At 33.4% G+C, this 27,130-nt stretch overlaps 1 protein-coding gene and 1 pseudogene across 1 annotated transcript; both read right to left on the bottom strand.

Moving 5' to 3' along the window:
- Window positions 1-600: 600 nt before the first annotated feature.
- On the bottom strand, window positions 601-5,835 carry LOC149569639 (protein CTR9 homolog pseudogene; annotated as a pseudogene).
- A 12,448-nt stretch (window positions 5,836-18,283) lies between these two features.
- On the bottom strand, window positions 18,284-19,814 carry LOC149569638 (putative LL-diaminopimelate aminotransferase, chloroplastic). The gene is made up of 3 exons (XM_089816960.1): window positions 19,776-19,814; window positions 18,975-19,181; window positions 18,284-18,505 (listed from the first exon to the last, which is right to left on the bottom strand). Exons 1-3 carry the CDS (start codon window positions 19,812-19,814, stop codon window positions 18,389-18,391), a joined length of 363 nt encoding a protein of 120 aa, XP_089673086.1. The 3' UTR covers window positions 18,284-18,388.
- Between the last annotated feature and the right edge of the window lie 7,316 nt (window positions 19,815-27,130).

Here is a 27,130-nt window from a genome sequence, read left to right as displayed (position 1 = left end):
CTCCATCCTCTTTTTGCTTCTTGTGACGATCTTCTTGAACAATTTCATTAGAATGATCTTCACGAATAGTTCTGGCATTTCTAAAAATAGTTGCAGATTCCATCTTCAAATACTTTCCATGCTTCTATATTGTCAGGCATTGAAGGTTTGTATACAATTTCTACCTGCTACTATTTGTTTTTGAATTCTAGACGAGGAAGCAGTAAGGAGGCAGAAATGTCCAACGAATCTACCTTAGAGTTCATCTCCCTCGGCACTATTTTAATTGAGAATGTGTCTAATCCTTTGATTTCATCCCAAACCCTATTTTTGTAATTTTTCAATTTGTGATTCTTTATAGAGTACTGCCCTCTGATTTGTCGCACAACAAGATCCACATCGCCTTGAGCTTTCACACTAGTGCATTTCACCCTAAATCGCGACCAAAAATTGTGACCAAGTTTTTTAAATGGGTTGGTTGGTCGCATTATAAAGCAATTTTTTGTTTTTTTTAATAACATGCCCGTGTTGGTCGCAATTGCGACAAATTAATTTTGTCAGAATTGTGACACACATGGTAGCATAAAATTAAAAAAAAAGGGCAAAAATGTAATTCACATTTCATTTGGCGAAGCTGTGAGTCTGGTCTCCATCAACATTGGTACGAGGGAAGCTGTGAGTCCTGTCTCCATCAACATTGGCATGAGGGAAGCAAAAAAGCCCAGTCTCCATTGAAAAGGGCACAAGGGCACGTTTGCTACAGATCATTGACGGGTGCGTTTGATTCTAGAACATTGTAATAAAACTTTGTTGTGACTTATTGCTATGATTGTAGACTTCCATTTGTGCTTTCTTAAATGTCATCACCCTTTTGTTTTAGCTCTTGTTCTTGCCACCTCCTTCATGCTCCGATCACATGGTATTTTAAAGTTTTTTTTGGGGTTTTTTTTTCCACTTTTTATGATATGCAGTATATCATCTCATTAGATTCTTCACTCATACTATGCGACTTTCCACGAACTGCCTATTTGGATTATGTTCATGATCTCAACTATTAGGGGAAACTTTGCAAACTCTATCTTCTCTCGACTGTGTAGGGTTCTAGAATTTTGAACGCTTTTGATCTCCTTAGGGCTTGAAGAGCCTTATCTTTATTAGGTCTTCTTCCTTTGAAATGGATGTCGTTTGAATTGACACTGAGTTTCTTATCAAACGCAATTGGCTACTTTGCATAATTCACACTATTAGAAACAGCAACACCAACTACTTGTTACTCTACAAGGAAAAAGTGAGCATCTTCTGCACCCCTTTCACAACTTTCATGCAATCTTTTGTGTCTGTTACAAAGTGCACTCCACATTTAATGATTTGTCTTGATAGAAGTCCTTTCCTTGGAAAATAAAAAGCTTTTTCATTCTTGAATAGGGCTTGACTACTATTCTATTTATCCCAGGAATGCCATGTAAAACTCTCTGCCATATACTGACATATTCAGGCTGTATTGTGTTTTTTAATGGACACTTTTAATGGATTTCTTTCAAGCCACTACTTTAAGAATATGCTCTCTTTTGTCAAGATTACTGTCTAGGACAGTTACTAAACTTTTTATGTCAATACTTCAGTTAGAAATATGCTTTCTTGTTCAGCAACACAAAATCTGCCTTGTCTTCATAATTTTGTAAAGTTCTATGATGCTCATCTTGCAAAATCAACCTTGACATTTTAAAAAATTCATTGAAACATAGTGCATATTCCTTGTTTCTTGTATGATATTTCATTGTTCCACAAAGTTTTTATCATGATCAAATCATACAATTACATAGCCTGACAGTTCCTTAAATCAAATTAGCATACATATAGAAAAAATGCACGGAGATGGCAGGTTGTGAAAGCAATCATATAGGACTGCAACGTGGGTGGTCTGTATTAATCCTTGAAACCTGCCATGTGTATGAGGGCTTGGCACTATTGACAGTTGGAGCGCATTCTTTAATTCAAACACTACTTGACGAACCTCATCAGCAGTACATTTTTTCTTTTGAAGTGTTGAAGTTGAAAACTTTTGCATGGCAACACCAACATCAAAGCATAACATGTAATTTGAGGGTGCCAAATGTACTACTCTTAATAATGTTCTTTTACAATCTTGCCACTGTTCTGCTTCATAATGTGATCGAGCTAAATATAATAAAATTTGGGTGTTAGTGCCAAAATAGAATTTTCTCAAACAATTTTGATACATTTTCACTGCAAGCCCAAACTGTCCTTGTGTAAAGTAAACATGTGCTAGATTTACCCACACATCAGGCATCTAAAAAAAGATGTTTCCTGCTGCAGCTTCTTGAACCTGTGTGAAAATTTCCTTTGCAATATCAAAATGACCCCTTTCGACTAGCACAATGCCTACCCCATTTGCAGCATAGACATTTCCAGGTCTTTGAGCCAACACTTTACAATACAGTTCCCTAGCCTTATCAAGATGTATTCCCTCCACATCTGGATCCTTCTTCTCATTGCGTGAAGCTGCAAAATAATTCCAGTTTCCAAGAGAAATGTCAGCATAAGCATCCTTACCATCTGATACATTTTGTGCAGTTTTAATTGTTTCTTTTGCTTTAAGCCAGTCATCTGTTTTTAGTTCTAGGTTGCCAAGCATGGTAATCACATTTACTGAGGTTTTATCCACCTTAAGTGCCTCCCCAATCAATTCTAGGCTTAGTTGGATCTCATTTTGAGCTCGGGCCATGGCTGCAAGTTGTAGATATGCATCCACATAATCAGGAAACTTGAACAATATTAGCATGTACAAAAGATTTTCTTTTTCAGTGTCATGTAGCTGTTCAAATAGCCTGGCAAGATTAAATAGTATGGTATATGAAATATTTTACATATTCAACAATGGATGATCTATATTCCAAGAGATCTTTTGTAGTCAAAATAGAAGTTTGAAAATTGTTGAAAATCTAGTATAAGTTTATGTTGAAAATGGTTCTAATCTTTTAAATTGAATTCACCAAATAAAGTTATTTGAGAAGATGTTTTGTAGTCAATATAGAAGTTTGAAACATAGAAAATGTTATTTGTTTTTTATTTGTTTCACAAAAAGATTTTGAAGTCAACAAAAGGAAAATCAAGTGATGAAATTTTGTTCCTCTTATGTTCAATGAAATAGTTCTATTATCTTTTATTTTTTTATTTTTTTATTGAATATATATCTTAAAATTATTTTAAATAAATCTTAGGTTCAAATTTATTCAATATTTGATTTATTTTTCAAAAATAAGAAATTGTAACCCACTTGAAGATTTTTGTGACATATGACTTCTAAATGATCCATGAGAATTTAACTTATATCTTGAAAATATTTCAGATTGATTTGATTTACATTATTACATATATACATATATGTTTCTAGGGATATTTAGTTTATTTAAATATGTTGTTGCTTCTGATCTATCTACTGTATAGGTAAAATACTAAAGGTTCACCACACAAAGAGTCTTTTTGATGAAATGATGTATTCACCAAATAAGAAGTATTACCAATGTAGGATGGAATGAATTATTTATTATATCATCCCCAAAATACCTCAATAGGAGACAAGAGGTAGTTGAATCATGAGCTTTCCATTGAGTTCGAAGATATTTTTAGAAAAAAAATATGTATTTTTGGAGAATGGTTAACACTATAAAAGACAAGTTATCTAAATAGATTATTGAATTTTTTGTTAGAAAATATCAACTAGGATAAGATTATAAATCAAGGATAACAACATGATTTGGTATCCTATTTCTAAGATAAAATAGGCTACAAAGAAAGAAAAGTGGTTCACTCATAATATTCTAAAATGCTAATTTGGGTATAAATTGTGTCTTGTTGTCTTTATGGGCTTCATTTGGCTGGTCATTAGCTGAAAAACTAGGAATATATAAAGATCAATTAAATAGGGATAATCATTTATAGTTTTTGTATGAACACATTTAGACTATTTTAAATTAAATATATTGATTTTCCTTTGCATTGAGTTGCTATAATAATTTTGTTTGCTTCAAATCCATATATTAGATTAAATAAAATGTCTCATTATTTCTATATTCACCACTACTTATAGGTCAAAAAAGAACATTCAAGCATTCAAGGACTATTGTGATATTTTTTATGCAAGCTCACAATGTCCAATAGACTTTCAAACAACCAAAATGCTTCATCCCATGTATGAAAGTTTTCATTTATAAAATAGTTATTCTATGGTATATGAAATATTGTATATATTCAACAATGAACGATCTATCGTTCTCTTGTAACATTTAGCAAATAGTTTGAATACTTGACTTTCTATAATATTTTGTTACTTGTATGCACATTTCTGGGGAGCCAAATGACAAAGATGAGCTTGAAATATTTGAATACATTCCTTTTCATATGAGTGATATGAACATAGGTCAAGATAAATTGAAATATGCATATATATTTTTATCGCACACTTATGTAGTGCACAAATTTAGATATGTGTAATTACTTTTAAACATGTTAATCTAGTGTAACTTATAAAATGTCTAATATAAGTCTAGGTTGAAAAAGGTTATAATTTTTTAATGGAATTTGTCAAATAAAGTTATTTCAGCAGATGTTTTTTAGTCAACATAGAAGTTTGAAACATAGAAAATGTTAGTTATTATTTTATTTGCTTCATAGAAAGATCATGAAGTCAACAAAAGGAAAATTAGGTGATAAAATTTTGTTCCTAGGTAGGGCCACAATAATGGTTCCCACTTTCCATAATGAAGAAATCAGATGGAAAGTGGGGAAGCTAAATTTTAGGGGCTTCAAATAGAGCCAAATCTTTGAATGAAGGTCCCAAGGGGCTTCACTCAAAGCCTCCATGCCGATATTGGTGTGGGGGCTTTGAATGAATCTTAGGGCTTCATTCGAATCTGACGTGCAGACCTCATTCATACTCCTAATAACTGATCAGAAAAGCTTTTAAATCCAACATTTTTTCTTTTTTGTCCCATGGTTTCATGTATGAGTTGGTGGATTAGGGCACTAAGAGGGAAGTTAGTAACATCATACCTTGCATCAGCATCTTCGTCTATGATGTAGGAGCACCTATTCATTGGATTTCTCATGGATAAATTCATATTTTAAATTATATTTAAATAGTATTTAAAAAGAAACTCGATTTAAATAGTGTTGTCACTTTATCCCACGACAACTCAAGTGAAACACCTTCTTCTTCTAGTCGATGGAGGAATTCCATATCCTTTAAACACACAAGAAAAACTTCAGAATTGATAGTGGGGCTTTTATTGATGAATTCAACCCAAACGCCATTTCCTAATGCCTCCATGAAAGTTTTTTGAGCCAACTCTAGTTCATCACGCTCAAAATGATGAACCCCAATGTTGTTTAACAATTCAATGGGTACATCTTCTCTACTCTTCTTCAGAAGAGACTTTGCTGTGTTAAGAGAATCTAAGGCTGCACTGGGGTCTGATGATATCAATAACTCACCCATCTTAATAAAGGAATGAGCATCACGTGGATCTATGTGAGTTGCCTTTCTTAGAATTTCCAAAGCCTTCTCTCACTACCCTTGTTGAGCATATATATGGCCTACAGCTTTCAAGCTCTCACAGTTCTCAGGGTGAACCTCCAGAACCTTTTCAAAATTTGAGAGAGAACTCTTAAGATTTCCCAATTTCATTTAACCTATCCCAACCCAAAGTATGGCAACACAAAATCCTGTGGCTTCTGGCTTTCCTTGACTGATGCCATGTAGTAGTGGCCAGCAATTTCATAATCACCTTTGCTATGATAAGATCATGCAAGATTATAATATGAATGATATTTCATGAGAGGGTGGTCTATTGAAACAAGAGCTATCTCAATCAACTATTCATTTGGATCTCCACATTGCTAATCACTTGGATCAATGCTTTTCTCTTTCTTCACAAAATAGGTTTGGTCCCAGAGTTCAGCAAGTCAAGAAAGTGAACCATTTAGGTTAGTGTCTCCCCTCCCAAATGATTTCCTAAAAATCAATATAGATGGGTTTTCAAGGAGTAATCCACGTCCAACAGGAATGGTGGTACTAGTAGTGGAACTTTAAGCCCTGTTTAGTTTTTCTTTTCTACTTCCTTAAGTACTCATTCTAAAAATTAGATGGAAGCTTGGACTACTCTCTATACTCTTGAGAAAGCATGTGTATCAGTCTGGAAAATGATTTTTGCAAGATGGACTATGATTCTTGTCACCCTTCTGAATAGTGGAAATTTTCTAGATTGCTCTTGGAGGCTAGCCCTAGTGGCTATGCTGATGTACAATTTAATATGTTTGAGAATGAATATGAACCTTTTGTTAATATGATTCTATATGTTAAGTAGTTAGCTATAGATGCACCCTTATGTGTGATCTTTTTTCTTAAATCAATATAAAAAGGTGTGGCCCCTCAGGCCACAATTTACGTGGAAATGAAAAAATGTAAAATAAACATAGATATGGGATAAGAAAAATAATAAACAATGGAATAATAACAAAATCAATAGCCATTGCTAAAGTCTACCCTTCTCATACTTTGTCACTTGCATAAGCTCAAAAGAAGAGATGCTATAAGCCCTAGAAAAGACATAGTTGTTGAACCTAGGAATTCTCATAAAACTTTTCAATGTGGAAATCGTTTCTCATCATGCATCTGAAAAATAAGTCTTGCCGTAGATTTTTCTTAAAATCACAGTCAATGAATTTAAGGCTATAAGAACAAACATGCCTACCAAATATGACACTTTGGGTTTCAACGTTGAAACTAAAAAGCATCAACCTACATTGGACAAAACAATTTAAACAAATTGAAATGGAGTACCCAAATCGGGAATTGCTAAATGCCCTAATCAACCAGTTTTTACACTCTGCAGTAATGACCTAGTATTTATTCCAATTATGCTAATTTTTGTGGAATATGTATCATAAATATTGCCTCAAATCCTTAGCATACTTATATAGGATAAGTGACTGATTGTTTGCTTGTTGGTTTGATTGTTTGGTTATTTTGATATTTGATTCCCAATTGATGATAGGTGGACAATTGAATGGTTTACTTTGATGGATTCAGGATTGATGATTTAACAAATGTTGATAGTGATGATTGAATGAATGCTGATTTGATATATTGGTGTGTAATGATTTCATAAATTGATTCTTGAATGGATTTCTGATTTTGTATCTAGTTGAATGAAATGACATTTGATGGTGAATTTCTATTGATCTTCCCTTTATATTTTATTTATAAAATAATTGCCACCCTTCAAAAGGAATTGAGTCGCCACCCTTCATTTTTGCCTCACGGAATAATAATTTATTTCCAAATGATTGTTTGCTTCCTTCATGTTCTCTTCTCATTGAATGGTCTCTCCTATATATCTTAATCCTTCAATACCCATAACTCTTTATTGCATTCATTTTGATCATTCACTAAACTTAATTAAATTATAATTATATTACATGTTATTTTAATTTTTTATATTTTTACTTTTTATTTTTATTATTGAATGTCATGTCAAAAAGGGGACATTATAGTGAGATGCATTACAATATAGAAAAATAACAAGAACATTATTGAAACAAACTGATACAACATTCAGATTATAAAATCAGACTGCTCCAACAACACAAATTAACCTAACAGAAAGCATAGAATACCATTCCCACAATGATCGAACATTTACCCACTGAACTACACCTCTTCTAAATAATGTAAGATGCTGATAACATGTTGATACTGCCATCACACATGTCAAATTAGATTGATACACACTAAAAGCCACCCCAATCAATTGTAGCTAATATCTGGATGCACACTTATAATTGATGTCAATCAGAATACTAAAGGTCTGGAATAGGGCATAGTGGCTACTGATACAGCAGGTACAAACTCGTAGAAAGCTCACTAGATTCGCCAAAGTCTACATAACTAAGACTTAGCATCAAAGGTTCTCCTTAGGCACCTCGAAACCACCGAATATTTGCCTCAAAATAGGAGCCCTTCATCTTCAAGCTCTCACATACTTGCTCCACTTGGTACAGCACCCCATAAAGGTCACCTATTCACTTTCAACTTGGATAGCCTACAATATGGTCTTTGTATACAATTCATTTTTTTGTCATTTCATTATATGGTTTGAACAAGTGTGGAAAAAAATCAGATTTTTATTATGAATTTTCTGTTCACCAATCTATGTTAAACTAATTAGCAAGGTCACTTTCCTAATACTTTATGAACTGGATGCTATTCGCAAGGTCAGTTTCCTAATACTCACTATAGTACTTCCTAATCAATTGAGATAGACACGGCTCATTAGTTTGTTTGTATTCTTTTTGGATTTTGTTAAAGAAGATAGCTGAATGATATATGATGAACTAGAAGTTCTATGGTGTCAACAAGATTGTGCATCTCTTGAGCCAAATTACCAGCCCCAGTGACATTTTTTGTTGTTCAAAAGCGGCACTATACTAGACTACTTGCAAACAACCATGCAGATAGGCATTCTATAGATAGACTTGGAAACATCTTGCCAAGTCTTCAGTACATAATAAAGAAACTGAATTTCATAAAAAAAATTTTTGATAGTTGATTTGTTTAAATATTGCCCATCAAAAATTACTTAGTACATCTCATCTTTTTTCTGCACAGGAGCTTGCAGTTCTGAAGAATTTGATAGCGAAGAATTTGAAGAAGATATTGTAGCAAAGGTATATTTGGTGTTCTTTTTAAAGTGAAAATGTGATTGGAAATTTTGTATATTGTCATATTTCACTTGCAGAAAGGTCAAATTGCAAATAGAGGTGAAGTTGTATGGATTTAAGTTTCTTCTTCATTATTTATAATGCTCTCAATTCCTCCTTTGTAGCTGTAAAAATACTTGTTCATTTTCACCTTTCCAGATACCCTTTACCAAGTTCTTCAAGATTCCAAAATAGCTTGGGCTGACCCCACTCCAGCATGTCCTAACTCCTACTTGGTTCAGAGACCTAACTCCTTTTTATATGTGTCTTCCTCTTACTACTCCATCTGCAGTTTGTAAACAAATCATCCTTCTTCCACCAACGAGTCATTCCATTCAAGAAAGACCATGTTTGACGATATCAACGCACAAAAAAATAGGGAGACAATTGCTAGACTGTGGTCTAACTTAAAAAGAAAAGGTGATGGAGAATGTTATTTTCCTTGCAAAATGTGTAAGGGCTTAAAGACTCGAAGATATCTAATCACAACAGCTAAGCAACATTGTAGGCAACATGGTCACATTGAAGGGGGAAACGAGTATCGCCCATTGGTATGTATTTTAATAGTTTATAAATTACATAAGACATGATTTGATGATGACATCATGGTCATGGTTAATATAAGGTCATCATTTTCATATAGGTCAACATCCTTGAGTTTCATGTTATGGACCATGACAATTCAGAGAATGCAGATTTCCAAACGAGGGAACATGGAGGTGTGAATATTGTTTGTAGAAGGTAATGATACCATGGAAGAAGATCGGGATGATGAAGATCACGATGATCAAAATGATCATGATGATCAAGATGATAATGATGATGATGATGATGGTGATGATGATGTAGAGTTTGATGTACCTTTACTTGAGAAGGCACACCAGTCCCTATATGTAGGCTCCAAAACAACTCTTCTTGCCGCTGTATTGCTATTGGTGAACTTGAAGGTTATGAATGGTTTATCCAATGTAGAAATGACACGTATGTTAAGGTATGCCATCTTCTTTCATTATTTTACTCATAGTTCCCTTACAATTAACATTGGGTTCATGTAGCAATTAATATTCTTTAAATTAAGAAATTATATTTTTGGCCGTAGGTTGATAGGTGAGTGTTTGTTACCACCACCAAACATTCTACCTCGCTCGTATCGAGAATTATCTGCCATCATGAAAGATATTGAAATGGAGTATCAAACAATAGATGCATGTCTGAACGATCATATTATATATCATAAACAGCATGAATTTTCAACGCAATGCCCTACTTGTCATATCAGTAGATATCAATCATATTGATTAACAAAAAAGGTGCCTCGCAAGGTTCTTCGACATATTCCCATTATTCCACGTCTGTAGTGATTATTCAAGTGCAATAGCTTGGCACAATTTATGGATTACCATACGCGCAATAGAAGTCAAGATGACATTATGTGAATGCCTACAGATGGTTTGGCATTTAAGGAAATAGAGGAAAAATGGCCACACTTTAAAGAAGAACCACGTAATCTCAAGCTTTCATTGGCAGCAAACGATGTCAATCCTTATGGAGAGGTGAGATCTACTTACTCAGTGTGGCCTATTTTTGTTATCAACAATAACATTCCTACTTGGTTGTCCATAAAGAGAGAGCACATAATGTTGACACTGATTGTTCTAGGTATTTTTTGATTTAGTGGTCATCTAAATTAATTTATTATTACTAATCCATCAAATGGTCAAAATAATTATGTAATGTTTTTGCTCATTCAACTAGGTAAGTACCAAGTCAAAGATATCAACGTATATATTGAACCCCTTATCGATGAGTTGGTGGTGTTATGGAATGGGGTTACTATGTATGACATTTGTAGACCAATAGGACAAAGACAATTTCAATTTCATGCAATGCTTGTATGGACAATACACAATGCCCCTAGGCTAACACATTTTTGTGGTATGTTCTCTTCTTGACACTTCTTTTTTGGTATGTCAAAGTTAACACATTTAATCCAATTATACACGATCTTGTAGGTCTTCAAACAAAGGGTAAATTTGCATGTCCAGTTTTTGGTTGAAAGACAAAATCTCGTCATTCAAAAATTTTAAGAAAGCAGGTGTTTGATGAGAATAGACACTTTCTGCACAGAAATCATAAGTACCAAATTACCGAAAAACATCTTTTCAATGGTCTAGAAGAGACTATGTCAAAGCCACAGAGAATGACACCTCACCTATGGAAGTTGGCATACAATAAAATAAATCACCGATGTAATGTCATTCCATTTGATGCTTTTTGTTTCAAATTTATATTTCAATATTGTGTTTTTTTTACTGATGATGTGATTGATGGTTGTGAAGGTTGTCAAGACATCAATGTCCAACTTCCAAAAGGACTAAAAATTTATCCTACGCAATTTACTAGGTTGTCGTACTATGAGCAACTCCCAATTGTGCATTTGTTTAATCCTATGCATATTGGAAAGAATGTAGCAGAGACATTATGGAAAATCTTGGATGTAAGGCGTGACAAAGATCAAATTGTCAAAACTTGTAGTGGCATTGAAGAATCCAGCCATGCAATGAAAAATGGTATTCAACCAAATAACAATGGAGACCGGATTGATACAAGTGCCCTTAGTTGGTTATTGTCAAAGCAGCAGAGCAATGCTATAAAAGAAGTCATAAAAAAATATGATTTCCCACAGGATTTGCTGCGAACATAAACAATGTCATATCAAATAAAAGTGAATTTGGGCTAGGGTTGAAAACACACGATTGGCATACATTTATTAAGGTAATTCATGTTATTTTGTATTCACTATATATTTATATACTGCATGTAGTTTCAATTGCATTCTTTTATAAAATATTGACAAGATCATTTTATAAATATTGCAGTATGTTCCACCTCTATCTCTCCCACACCACTTTGCCAACAATGTCAAACAGGTTATATATGATCTTGGAAAATACATGAGGTGGTTGTCATCTAAAGAAATCAATAAAGAAGATATAAAATATTGGAAGAGAAAAAATCCTCTTCTAATGTGTGAAATGCAAAAGTCTCTACCTCCAAGTTTTTTCAATGCACAAGAACACTACCTCATACATCAAGTTGAGGAGATTGAATTGTGTGTTTGACAGAGAGCACATCCCGAGGGTTCTATGGTGGAGGGATATATGGTATACCAGACCATGATGTACATTACTGAATATCTTCCTAAGTTTGCAGCAAACATCCATGTAGATCGTATTTGGGATCCCAACTCAATTAACAAATTCGAAGGGAAGTACTTGATGGGAAAAGGTAGATCGAGGAAATTAAGAGGTAAATCTAAGATGTTATTGTAGTTAATTAATTCATATAAATCTTCAATATAAGTTATTTTTAATTGGTGTATTTTTTTGAAACAGGTGGTTGAGAGTGGGATGCAACACATTTGTATATTGCAAACAATCTTGATTGGATGACGAAATGGATTGAACGATGTCAACAAAATAGTTGCTCATTAACATGGGAAGGTATTGCTTCATTGGTTATAGAAGCTCATCGTAATGGAGATTCCAATGTTATGCTGATGGTAGTTGATCTAGTAAAGGGTTTAAGAGGTTGAGAGGTACGTAGAAATTTATTAATGATCATAACTCGACGTATGTTTCATATCAACTCATGATGAAAATAATTTACGTACACTTCAAAAATTGCAGGTCAAGCACCACAAAGCTATGTACTATCATGACCACAAATTCTGCATAAAAAGGTTGGATGACACAAAGAAAACTTGTGATTCTGGGATAACTACAGTTTTCAAGGTTACCAATATATCATCTAGAAACGACATACATCCTCAAAAATCTCAAAATCAATACTACGACATCTTGGATGATATAATTGAGTGTGAATTTAACACCTTCAAAGTAGTTCTATTCGTCATCAAATGGTACAGGTTACGACTAAATCAAAATGATCCAGATAGAACGGTTATTCAACATGATAATGGATTCACAATGATCAATACAAGGTCGTTTGAGCCAGTTGGAGATGAGCCCTATGTTCTTCCAAGCCAATGTGAGCAATTGTTTTACTCAGAGGTTCCAAATAAATAGGGTTGGTCATTTGTTGTTAGACATGATCCAAGAGGAAGGCCGATAAAGTATAATGTTATGGAAGAAGAAGATATTGAAGATGATGAAGAAGAAAATGATGAAGATCAAGATGATGGTGATGACGATGATGGTGATGGTGATGGTGATGGTGATGGTGATGGTGATGGTGATGGTGATGATGATGATGATAATGGTGATGATGATGATGATGGTGATGGTGATGATGGCGATGATGATGGTGATGATGGCGATGATGATGGTGATGATGATGTTGATGATGGCGATGATGATGAAGAAGAAGAAGATAATCAATGACTACAAATGTCATCACCCCTTCTATTGACAATCTTGCATTCCATATATAAGGTAAAAAAAATCATGTTTACGATGTTGCATATTGTTCATGTCGTCTTCTAAGTTATTTGTAGCATACATGTATCATGCAATTTTTAGCGAACTTAAGATAAATGATTAACATATGCAAGAAATTTGATTACATATTTATTGTGTTCATTTCTAATGATTACAACATATGTTATTTATAGTTACCAATGTTTATGTTGTGTCTGATTATGACCCTTTTTGTAAATAGTCAATTGATTACAAGTACATCATCACCCCTTCTATTGACGATCTTGCATTCCATATATAAGGGAAATTTGTTCATGTTTGCGATGTTGCCTATTGTTCATGTTGTCTTCTAAGTTATTTGTAGCAAATGTGTATCATGTAATTTTTAGCTAACTTAAGGTAAATGATTAACATATTCAAGAAATTTGATTACATATTTATCGTGTTCATTTCTAATGATTACAACATATGTTATTTATAATTGCCAATGTTTATATTGTGTTTGATTGTCACCCTTTTTGCAAACAGTCAATTGACTACAGGAGATTTGACCCATTTGGCGTGGATTGTGCACAGTGACATGGATCAGTAGGTATAAGTCAAAAAATAGACATAATTTTCTTATATTCTTCTTGTTTATCATTGAGCACGTATGTTATAAATAGACATATTATATAATCATATAATGTATATATAGACAAAGAAAGTCCATTTAAAAATATAATTGTATAATCACTTTCAACTTACTACATTTTATATATGTCACTTTCACTTTCCATTTGATGGATTGCAGGACCCACCAAATAGGTACTTGTCAGATCTTTCTACATCGAATGAGGGAAATGAGGAAATGGTAGATGAAAGCTCTACATGTAGTATGGCTAAAAGAGGGAGATCAACTAGAGGTCAAAAGAATAGAAAAAAATTTGATAAACGCATGCAATTTTTCCTTGCTAATGGGGGGTCATGTTCTTATGATGATGAGACCAAAGGCGACATCGAGGTTCCCTTTCAGTACTCACACATTGAGAAAGAATGGATACCCAATGAGCTACCTCCAATTAACATAGATTTTTGTGTTAATGAGAGGATATATCGCATTGCTCCATCCTCGTTACATGGTTTGGGCCTATTTTCCATGGATGGGATAAAGGTATGTTACAACAAAGTTGTCAAATTGTTCAAGTATGTCGGTCCATGTTACAATTACAATGATTGGATGCGGATTGTTCGATATAAAAAAAGTATGCTTAGGTATGGGGTATCAGCTAATTATATACAACGGAAAGAAAATGATCAGAGTAAAAGATTTGCTTTGTACATTGATGGGAGACCAAAAGTAATAGGTAATATTGCAAGTTTTATAAATAGTACGCGAACTTCTTCAACTAGTAAGCAACCCAATTGCATATTTGAGGCGTGTGAGGGGAATGAAGTTTTTGTTTGTGCAATAAAATCAATAAGTGTAGGGGAAGAACTGCTAATTGATTACCATTTAAATTGCATAGATACAAACAAAGTTACTATCATGAGGGTTGTAAGTACTATTTACCATTTTGTTAATAAGCTTTTTTTGCTATCTATTGCTTTCAGTTAGCTAATTTTTATATGTTTAATCTTTGTGACAGGATGATATGGATCCGACAGATGATAGAGGTCACTAGGATGCTACTCCCACCCCTTCTTCAGCAAGGGTAAACCTTTTTGAAATTGTACAAATTAGATAGTTGAAAAATGTTATATTATTATGTTATTTTATTTACAGTTTTTGAGTTTTTATGATAGTTTTACTGATATTTCTCTCACAATTTGATGTTCAGGATAAGGGTAAAGTAGCAACAGTAAGCACCGAGCCACTAGCTATGCATTCTGATGAGGATATTGCTGATACTCCCAATTTCATAAAAATGTTGAAGGAAAAAATTAGAAAAATTAATATAGAAGCAATGAAAATTTTGGATGAGGCAAATATGGAACCCAGGGAGATGATGAAGAAGCTATTAGATTTGAAAGCGCAAGCTTAGCGTTATGAAGTAAGCTCCAATGAATATTTAGTTATAACAAAAGTTCAATAAAGATTTATATTTTATAATCTTTTATGTTGTGAAGTAAAATATGTAATATGTGCAAAAATACTTTATTGATGCAATTTTTTTAAAGAGTTGTAAGAAACTTTAACTACTAAATTCTTGTTATACAAGAATTTTTGGCAATTGATCCACAACCTGGTCAAGGACAATGCGGTGAGGCTGGTAGTAGCAGAGCTTCGGTTGCACTAGTAAAATAATCTTTTATTTGACAAGTTAGAAGGAATTTTTTATTTTGAACAGTCAAAATTTCTTAACTCTTACTTTTATTATTTCATAATGTCTTTGCTAACAATGTATTGTTCAAGTCATCTAGTGTAGGAGACTCCTACGAGGTTGACGAATGCCCGTATGAGATTGCCGACTGCAATGTCGGCAACAAGGGGACATCTAGCTAGTAAATCCTTGTTTTTCTATATTTGGTTTTGTGTTAATTATGAGTTGATAATAAGTACTTTAATCTTGGGATGCATCACATAGTGTATTGTTTTTTTTGTGGTAGGAGATGCATCGTCTCGTATGCCGCCAAATGCAGATCATAGTGCATCTATTGGTGATAATTCACCATCATTTCCAAGAGCTACCTATGTTTCTAGCACGGGATCTATGGAGACATCATTGTTGATTGACGATAATGAATTAATGCCTTTGAAATGTCCTAAGATTCCAAGTACTTTAAATAATAATTTTTTATATTGTAATAAGGATTTTCTTGCAAGATGTAAACATGATAGGAAGTGGTGAATGCAAGGGCTTTTGATGTGGAGTGATGCCTCATGAGCTTCTTTAGTGTGTCGTATTGTGCAAGTTGTTTAATTATTCTGGAATTCCTTTTTATTAGGGGTTTGGTAGGATCATCTGAATTATCAATGACCTTTTGTCTATACCAGTAATTCTCTAGTTTAGTAATTTGGTACATTGCAATTTCATGCTTTCAGTAGAAGATACTAACCAATTTTTCTACAGAGAACCAAAAGTGGGAGTCTTCTTTCATATGATTCATTTTAATGGTTTTTACTATCAATTATCCCATGACATTTTTTGCAAGAAACGATACATTTTATAGGAGGCTTTATGACCTCACACTATGAAGATTTGTGCCCACCATACATACTAGGTTGTTGTACATCATAACTGAACTAATTTTATCCCACTATTTTTTTTCATATCCTTAATTGGTGCAACATTTTTCCTTTCATTTGGATCTTTTCTTATACTAGCTATATCTAACAATTTTGTGTTCTTTCTTAAAAGGTGGAACTACCAATCTCAAAAATTAAAAGATGAGCTCATCAAAGATATAGAGCATGAGTTTGGTAGTAATATTTTTGATCATAAGAAATTGTTACAAAAAGCTGCCAGACATCTTAAGGTTGTGAGGGACACATATAGAAAGAGCCTCATCCTAAACCTGAAGTATGAGCATCCTCCCTTTGTTTCAGTGAGGGACTAGAATGAGTTCATTTTGGATGCAAAGGAGAAAGGGCAACATCCAAAAGAAAGTACACCAACAAATCCAAAAAGGTATGCAATAGTATTAACTACTAGTACATTAATGAGCAAATTTAGGGTTCAACTTCAATATCAACAATTTGAACTAGCTCAATTTAATCTATCTATTGATGAAAGGTATGTAATTCATATGCTGACACAATTGCTTATAAATCTCAATCCCAATCTGGGCATAAATCCTACATAAGATATATTGACAAAATGAAGCCCTTTATTCATATTTAGTGACAAATTTTAGAGCCTATGTTTCCTATGGGTTCTTTTCTCAAATTGTATCTTCACTGAACTCAAACTCGAATTCAACTAAGAAATTCCTACTCAAAGTTGTGACAACCAAATCTTGTGATATGATGTACCATGTTAGATTTTGAGTCATAAAATAGGCAACGCCTTGACCACTATACTTGGTGACTTTCCCTTTCTTTTACAATAATTGCTCGCTATCTTGAGTTTCCTATCCCCTATTTTCTTTTGGGTCATGTATGCATCAAATCTGCACTTAACCTGCATGTAAATCCTAATGAAATCCATCATTGAAGATATCAAATCCCATATTTTGTAGTATTCTGTTAACTATGATAACAGTATATAATGTTGTCGTTAGTGATTGTTATGTTATACTGTCATCAATTCCATTTTGTGCTTTGTTGCATATCAAAAAAGAAGTGCATATACACTATAAATCAGATTTAAGTGTGAAGCATCACAAAATCTAATCTCTATCTTCAGATAACAATGTAGTCTAAGAATCCTAAAGAATTTAAAGCTGAGCGTTTCCACCACATCTAAAATCCATTCTTCTTTTTTAGTATTTTTTGTTGCTGCTGAAGCTTTGATCACATGGATTATGTGTCTATACCCAACCAATAGATTATCCTTTTTAGGGAATCCCTGTTTTTTCTCATGTGGAAACTCTAAAGATGGAAACTCATTAAGAGATTTTTCCTAATATCACCCTACTTCCGATCTTTCTCTTTCGTTCCTTAGCTCCTTGCAAGCTCACAAAAGGTGTATCAGCTTTGGTAACATGTTAATTATTTGTGTGTAGACTAATTCAAACACATATATCAGTGAAGTAAAGAGAAAAAGTACCAAGCCTAACACATCTACTTGGGGGAGCACTCTTAAAATACAACATAATGTACAACAAAATTCATAGTGTGTACAAATGACTTTTCATGTGATTTGAACCTTCACCTGCACCTCTTGTTCCTTCACATTCTCATCCTTTTGAATTCAATATTTCTCGCTATGTTGTTTTGTCAAAATCCCTAAAATAGGAGTTATTTCTCCAACATACTACCATGCATAATCCTCAATTTTTCTATTTAAATTTTGTTATTGTAAATATGAAAGGTATGTAATTCATATGCTAACACAATTGCTTATAAATCTCAATCTCAATCTGGGCATAAATCCTACATAAGATATATTGACAAATGAAGCTTCTAATATGTTCTCTCTATAACCAAAGGCACTCACCCTTATAAAACCTTCACCTGCGGGTCCAAACCCACTTCCTGGAGTTGTAACTATATGTGCTTTCTCAAGGATCTCAGTAAAAATATCCCATGAATTTTGACCAGGAAATCAAACCCATACATATGGCGCATTTTTTCCTCCAAAGACATCAAACCCAAGTGAAGTAAATGTTTCCACAATGATTCTAGTATTCTCTTTATAAAATTCAACAACTCCATGCATGGCCTGCAACAAAATTGAGCATCCCACATTAATAATCATCATATGAAAGATTTTAGCACTAATGCAAGTTAAAGTGAACGATCATTATTTTAGTCTCAAATAAACTTCCCTACAGCTTTGCAGATCTCTGTGACCAAAACCATGCTTTCTTATAATAAGCAATCTCAATCCAACAGAGGAAAGGTCAAATAAAATTTGACAACAACTACCTTATCAATGACTCTTTTTTGACATATTGTTTTTTCTTTTCATATCAGCAAGAACAAGTATGATTCATACGAATTAGGTAAGTTAATTAATCATTGATAAAGAATAGATAAGGTAAATTTTCAATGATTGCTTTATTTGCCTTTTGCTACCTTATCAATGTCTCTTATCAAAAAACATAACTTGAAAATGATAAAATATGACACAACAAAAACTTGGATATTACATATCTATCAAAACAACTGTTTTGAAGAGCACTTCTTACCTTTAACCCTTCTGGAGAAAGGCAAGCTAATCCATCAGCTTGTGCAATATTAGATGCACCATTGAAACAAGTACACATGATATGATTGAAATCATTTACAACAGGGAATCCATCAGAGAATTGAAGCTCATTAGGAACAACTGTCCATCCAAGACGGACACCTGTAAAGCCAACATATTTGGAGAACGATGCAGTTTCAATTGCAGTCTGCATCACAATATACAACATTAGTAACCAAATGAGAATACCTTCAAAAGTACAGAAAATAAATGCATTAAAACTTAGAAAATTTCAATAAATAGCGATGCAAAGCAGAACATGTCTAGACTCTAGTATGATAAATAGCATGAACTCCGTGGATAAATAGCATGATTACACCTATCAATTAAAGGTATGATGCTATACTTTCTTCCCCTTTTTCATATTTTTGGTGGAACATGCTACTTTATGCTAAAATCTTCATACCAATATATAATAATCCACTATTTAGTACTGATCTTTATATCTATATCATCTAACATATTTCAAAATTTTCATAGGTTGCAGGGCACATCAAAGGCAACAAAGGCGAGGCTGGAAAAGGTTGGGCAGCACAGACTTGGCTCTGGGGGATATTCAAAAATCAAAGCACGCATTGTAAGTAGCAATAAATGAATTGAAAAAAAAAATTATTTATAAAATGCAAATAATTTTGTTAATTAATAAAAAAAATGCAGGGCGCTGATTTTAATTTGGAGGCCACAGAAGAACACAAAAAAACTACCTTCAAGCAAGGCTATGCAGCGATGGTTGAACGCCTACGGCAAGCTTCCATTGCCCCAATCGAGCAGTCTCCTCCATCATGTGCATAGGTAAATATGCCAAAAAAAATATTAGAAATTGAATACTTGAGCAACAATTTATTTGATAATAATGTGCATGACATTGCAATGTAGCCTGTTAATCTTGACACAGATCATATGCAGCATCATGAAGCCCCTGATGTGCATCGTACTGTAGATGGAGGTGCTCATTTGTTATTTAAAACTAATTATGTAATTATTAATACAATTTAACATCTTTAATTGAACTTGGTGTAATCTTTTTATGTTCAGGATATAGAATCATGTTGTGCTGAACGAGTGCCAGAGGATGTTCAGACTAATTAGCAGGTAGATCATGTGACACATTCAGGTAAAGAAAATCTATGTTTTGTTCTTTTAAATTAATTTTTTGGTTTATAGTTCTTTTACTTAAATAAAAACTCGTAATTCACTAATATAAAATGGTGGGAATTTAACCTCATGAAGTACTTGTTATTGCAGTGGACCCCCCTTTGGTGCAGTGGCCTCATGATGTTCCTGAATGGATGAGGAGGAGACATGTGTTAGAACCAGTAGATGAGGGGGATCCTGACGATGACATTGATATTCCTCTTAGAAATTATATGAAAAAAAGAAATGGCAAGAAATCAAAAAAGACATGATTATTCATGAATGACTTGCTCTTCAATATTGTTAATGAATATTGTGTTAATGAATTATTCATGAATGACTTACTCTTGAATGTTGCGTGTTAATGAATTTTGTGTTAATGAATTATTCGTGAATGTTGTATGTTTATGAATTTTATTTGTTAATGAATATTATCATGTGATTATAATGATTGAATGTTATATTTCAAAAATGGATGAATTAAATGTTATTAAATGTTAATGGGGATGACGAGGACATTGATATTCCTCTTAGAAATTTTATGAAAAAAAGAAACGGCAAGAAAGAAAAAAAGATATGATTATTCATGAATGACTTACTCTTGAATATTGTTAATGAATATTGTGTTAATGAATATTATTCATTAATGTTGGGTGTTAATGAATATTGTGTTAATGAATTATTCATGAATGACTTCCTCTTGAATGTTGTGTTTATGAATTTTATGTGTTAATGAATGTTATCATGTGATTATAATGATTGAATGTTCTATTTCAAAAATGGATGAATTGAATGTTATTAAATGTTAATGGGGAATTTAGAGTGATGTTGGGGGGGGGGGGGGGGGGGGGGTGGCAAATGAGCTTCCACCTTCACGTGGTTGGCCCTGTTAAGTAGAGAATATTTAACTATTCTCGAAACCAAGTGAAGCTCAAACTTTAAAGATAAGCTTATAGTTAATAGTGACAACCAATTAGCAAGTCGAAATGAAGTTCTTCATTACAGGTACCTTTTTAGTTTTTAAAGCACGATATCATGTTTTAATATTGTATAGTTTTTTTCTCTTAAGTAAAAGTATTCTTTTACTATAACAACATAATTTATGACCATTTTAGTAACTATTCTAACATCGCTTTATGACAAATCTTGTTTTGGCAAAGATGGCGATACGTGGTGCTGTCTATTCCTTGGGAGATTGGATTGCACAGGTCTATATCTCAACATCAACATGGAAAATGGTGTGAAATTGCACTTTCCTTAGTCAAATTCAATAGTTTAAGAATAGTCAAATTCAAAAATAAGAAATGATAGTCCCTCCTCATACAATTGAATTTTAATAGGAATGCTGAGAAAACAAAAAAAATGTTGCTCCGTGAACAAAGTTGTTGTCTTGCAGGACATGAAAAGCAATAAGGGGTGTACATATTAAAAAACATGACAATTACTGTAGCAGGTCAGACAAACTCTTTGTGCATTCACAACATTCTTTCTAGATTTGTTCTTGAAACCCAAGGTGTTTTTTTCCCCTGTTTTTACTTCCTTTCTTTAATCTTTACATTATATTGCAGAGCCCCTTCTTGGAGATGAAACCAGCATTCATAATGACAAGCTGGCTATTGAAGACACTCTTAATGACTTGGTTTTGGATGGCGGTTTTGTGACACCAGAAAGCAACACATTCGGCCATGCTTTCAGGTGATATATTTTTTTGCAATTTCCATGGCTACTTCATTTTGGATTAATCATAAATATCAAAAACATTATTCATATTGCACTATAATCTTTGATCCTTATAGAGATTATGAAAAGGAAAGCGAGAGGAAAAAAAAGTGTTGAAGAGTTTTACAGAATTCAACACATTAACCAGACTTATGATTTTGTACATTTTATAACTTTCATAAAAACATTTTTTCTCAAACAGATGTTTTGAAAGATTAGAACTATACACTCAATATTGGAAAAATATTTTGAGATCTCTTGTTTGTCATAAAAAAGAATGAAAAATTAGGTCTGCTTTACTAACTTATCCAATGCCTTAGGGCATTCAGTTAGAAACTTCAAAATTAGATTTTTAGAGACAACTCTTGAATTCAAATAGTAAAGCTTATATGATCAACATATTGAAAAGTATGAGATATTAAAAGTTTTTCGTCCTAAAATGTCTTATTACTCACTGCTAATATTTGGTAGCATCTTCTAATCTTCTTCATTTGTACAAATTGTTTCATTACACTCTATTTTATTATAAATGATTATCTATGCTAGGATGATTTGGGTTATAGAGTTTTTAAAAATGTGGTGTTTTTGGCAGGTTTGGCAAGATTTTTGTGTCGCATGTGTTTGGACAGCCCACAATTGTATCTTGTGATTTCAATTTCAGTTTGTATGTTCTGCAGAATGAGGATCGGTTGTTTTAGAGTAGCTATCCCAAGTCATTAAATAGTATTCTTGGCAAGTTTTCTGTGCTCATCACTATGGGTGATGCACACAAGAGAATGCGATCTCTGGTAGTTAATATTATCAATACTGCTAAGAAAATTGCCGATTTTTTAGAAGATATTGAGTGGCATGCACTCTATGTCTTTGATCAATGGAACCATCAATAGGACATACTTTTATCTAAGGAGGCTAAAAAGGTATGTTTTTCAGACTTCCAATTTGTGCTTTTAGATTTCAAAAGTCTGTAAAATACATATTTTTCAAATATTAGATAATTACTTTAGGTTGTCTCAACAATAGTTCACTATAACTATCTTAAAGGTGTGTACAATACATATTTTTCTAATATTCAATACATTTTCTTCTAACAACTGTTATCAATACACTCAATACACAAGCACAAATGTCTTTACTTGCCTAGTACCAATAAGGCCTCACACAAGGAGTGCAAGATTATTGAAACATGGACTAACCCCTTCCACTATCAACATCTATAGACCTATATGTAATTAGTGGGCTTAATCTTAAGGAACTCTATAGTTACACATGTTTTTATTGGAGTTGTATTCAGATTGGTGATCTCTCCCAAAAAAACCCAATACCTAATCTATCAACTTTCTGAATAATGCATCTACTAAATGTACCATTTATTCTCATAAGAGATGAATTTTTATGAATGACTACTAATAAAACATGCATCAATAAAATTCTCTCAAAAACTACTAGTTATATTCTGATATTAAGATTATAATTTATAAGCATTTTGACCTTTAATATTAAGTAGAATATTTCTATTTATTTCTAAATTCTAATATTATAATTTTAAGAAAGGTAACCTTTGTTGCTTAATGCAATTTACACTCAATCTAATGCTGAAGCAGCTGGTAAGTTTAATGCCAGGGAGTCTGCAATCATCTCAAATTTTTAGCAATTTAATGACATTCATGAATGGGCTAGTTGCATTTCCTCTCAACATCCCTGGTACAGATTATACAAAAGCTCTCAAGGTAATGTGCAAATGCTCTTTTTAGAGTGATAAATGCATTAGGTCAAATCAATGTTTTTCAATTAGCAAGCTTGGTGTGGATTTAAATGCATTAAATTATCAATGTTTTTCAATTTGCAAGGTTAGTCAAGTGTTATAATGAATGTTCTTGTGAGATCTATTAGATTTCCACTATCCATGCTAATACTTTCAACTTTCTAGATTAGATTGTGATTAGAATGTTCTTGTTTCATGACAGTCAAGGTCCAGAATTCATGCTACTCTAAGAGTTATTATAAACCAAAGGAGAAACGGAAATGATGATGAGAGTGGAGATTTTCTAGATTCACTCATCAAAACTACAAATCTTTTGGATGAAGAGATATTGATTCTTATTATGGACCTTATCCTTGGTGGCTATGAAACGACATCTAACTTGATAGCATTAATTTTGAAGTTTCTAACTAAATGCCCTAAGGCATTGGAGCATTATTAAAGAAAACATCAAGGGATAATATTTGAATTGTGGATATTTGTAAATTATGTTGGTTTTAGACAGTTATAGTTATAGTTATATATGCGCTCTTATGATGATGTGATTGGGACTGTAAGTTTTTTTGTCACGTTTATCTGTTTAAAAAGTAGATGAAATTATTGGCTTTCATTCTTGATAAATAATTATTTCCTAATTTTATTCTTCCCTGCAGGAACCAAAATTTAGACGTTGTCCCAATTATTGCAAAGGCTTTTCTCTCATATGAGCCTTCTAAACTCCACAAAATTTGAGTTGTAAAGCATAATTGTTCGGTGGAAATAGGATATCATGCACATTTCTTCCTCCTTCCCATTGTTTTGTATAAAATAAATCATTTGACAAACGAAACAATGGTGTGGAGGTAGAAATGTGCATGATACCTTGACTCTCATGCATCAAGCAATTACGCTTTATAATCAAGTTTTGTGCAGTTTTGAATGGTCCTATGAGAGCAAAGCTTTCAAAAAAAAAAGGGACAGCGCGTCTCAATTGTGACATATCTTGGTCTCAATTGCGACATATCTTCATCTCAATTGCGACACCAAACTGGCAAATATCACGTCGCAAGTATGGCACCAGCGTAGATAACTATGGGTTTGTGGTTAGAATTCAGACGCAAAATTGGGTAGGTTTACGTCAGAATTGAGATGACTTGCACTCGCAAATGAGAAAATAACAGTTCAGGTTGGCTAGAGAAATCGACGAAATTCGTGTCGGTAAGTCCACATTTATGAAGTCAAAATTGCAACTCGCAATGAATGTGGCGAGAAATCGACCAAATTTGTCCGACAACAACTTTGGTGGCTTTAGCGACCTACTCTTATCAAAATTGAGACCTTTTTGCATCGCAATTTAGCCTTAAATTTACTAGTGTCAATATCTTTATCCCTTTTTTATTTTTTAGCTATTATCTCGAGTAATAGGGTTTCATATTCCACCGTGTTGTTTGTGTTTCCAAATTCTAACTTGAATGCCATGGGTTGAGGTTCTCCCTTAGGTGATATCAATATCACCCTTGCACTGGAACTAGATGAGGAACAACTTCCATCAAATTCTAGCATCCATATTGACGATGATTCTTCTTCCTCAATAAGAATTTGATTTCCCAACCCTTCGACAACTTGGTCTTTTGAGACCTCTTCAGTGAACAACATCCAATTACCAAATTCTAATTCTTGATAGAGGATTTGAGCTTTGGGATCATCTTACTTCAGAACTATAAACTTAGCTTTTTCTTTAGGTTCTAATTTCACTTTCTTGCTTCCTATGGGTATCATAGCCTGAGACCAATCCAATTTTATTTCTCCTCCCAGGTCTCTACAAAAACTTATGCTTATAAGAAAACCATAGCTGGCCGAAATGTCTACGACTAACATAGTCAGTAGTAACTTCTTTTCTAGGTGAGAGGCTAATGGTACTTGTGCGTCTTTGATTTTCCCAAGCAGCGGAACTTACTTAGCATCCATGGAGTAACACCTACCATGAACTTTAGTGAGAGTAAGGCCTAAAGCCTTAGCCACTAGGTAGGGTAGCACATTGTCTAAGGCATGCAAATCAATTATACAGTTGCTTAGTTTGCACCCATTAATGTATAATGACACATAAAATGGGTCAGGTTTCCATTCAGAAAAGGTTGCCAAAACTGTAGATTTTTCTTGGTCAAAAAGATTAGATGTTAAGGATTCATCTTATTCTTTAGTTGCGATATTATGATTTAGGTTTATATCATCCCCTTTGTAATAATCTACCAATCTTTTTAATTCTGAGGGATGAGATTTTAAGTAGTTTATAGGAGAAATTTGAGTTTTGGAATCTTTACAAAATTGAATGGAATCAAAAGAGACTTTTTCCTTACCTAACTAAGAAATCTTGGCTCCTTGATCAATATTACTAGTACTTGAAGTAGAAGCCTCATTACCACCCGGAGGATGACCTAAAATCTTATTCTTATTTTTTTGGCTTCTAGTCAACATCTTATATGTAATCCCATCAATAGTAGCATAACATTTGCCTAGTCCTTCTAAATCTGACTCGTACTCTAAAAATAAATTTCCAGAGTCGCCATTTGAGTACAAATCTGACTCAAGAACAGAAGCTATGACATTCATCTCATTAGTGGATAGCAACTACATCGTAAAGGCTATTTCAGGACAACTTTTGTTATCATGATCTGTGGTTAAGTGAAAGATGCACATATTCCTATTTTTAGGTGTTGCTTCAATAGCCAACCTCTATGGAAAACCAATAAATTGTAGAGTTTTCCCATTGATATTCCTCCTGAGTTGATTTGGAAATTTCGTTGGTAAGTAGTATTGAATCTGGGGAGTTGCCTCTTCATAGAAACTAGTTCATTTGATAATCTTTGCAACATCTCATTAGACGAAGTGGTGTTACTATTACTTGCTTGGGTCTAATACTCTCATTTCCACTTTTTGATGGAAATCAAGTCATCCTCTAGTTCAACTGCTTTCTTCTGGGCATCTACCAGGTCCGTGGGATGGGCTCTCCTTAGATCATAGTTAATATCTGGTGGCATCACACTTATAAAGAATTTTTTTAAATTATTCACAGTAGGCCTGTCAGCAGTAGGGATTCTATTAGTGATCTTATTGAGATTAGCAAAAAAATCCCTCATAATTACAGCAACCTATTTTTCGATAGATGTCATATGTGCCAGCAGGGCGTGTTCGTCTTCTGCAGTTTTGAATCTTGTTTCGAAAGTCATTCTCATCATAGCCCAACTCATAATTGATGCATCATCCAAGTGATAAAACCAATCCATCACGTTTTTTATCAGAGTTTCCACAAATAGTCTCATAGCTATGTCTTTGTGTATTATTCTTAAGATATGAGTTGCTGCAAAGAAAGCCTTGATGTGTTCATCAGTGGTAACTTTCCCATCACCTAAAAACTTGGGGAAGTTCTTTCTTGACCCAAATGGGAGTGGAAGATATGTTGTGAAGTCCAACAGACCAGTAGCTACAACCCAAGGAGTGGCCATAAT

The sequence above is a fragment of the Cupressus sempervirens genome, chromosome 3, assembly GCF_028749045.1.
Source record: "Cupressus sempervirens isolate cs-2001-9-10 chromosome 3, ASM2874904v1, whole genome shotgun sequence".
Lineage (NCBI taxonomy): Eukaryota > Viridiplantae > Streptophyta > Pinopsida > Cupressales > Cupressaceae > Cupressus > Cupressus sempervirens.
The sequence above is the reverse complement of the archived record's forward strand: the minus strand, read 5'-3'. Positions and strand labels throughout refer to the sequence as shown.

Excerpts from the sequence above, each read along its gene's own strand:
- LOC149569638 (XM_089816960.1), bottom strand. The coding sequence starts at position 19,814 with ATGGAGGAGACTGCTCGATTGGGGCAATGGAAGCTTGCC. Across the intron at positions 19,182-19,775 it reads TGGGGCAATGGAAGCTTGCC|ACTGCAATTGAAACTGCATC; the intron begins GTAGGCGTTCAA and ends ATTGTGATGCAG. Across the intron at positions 18,506-18,974 it reads TTTCTCCAGAAGGGTTAAAG|GCCATGCATGGAGTTGTTGA; the intron begins GTAAGAAGTGCT and ends ATTTTGTTGCAG.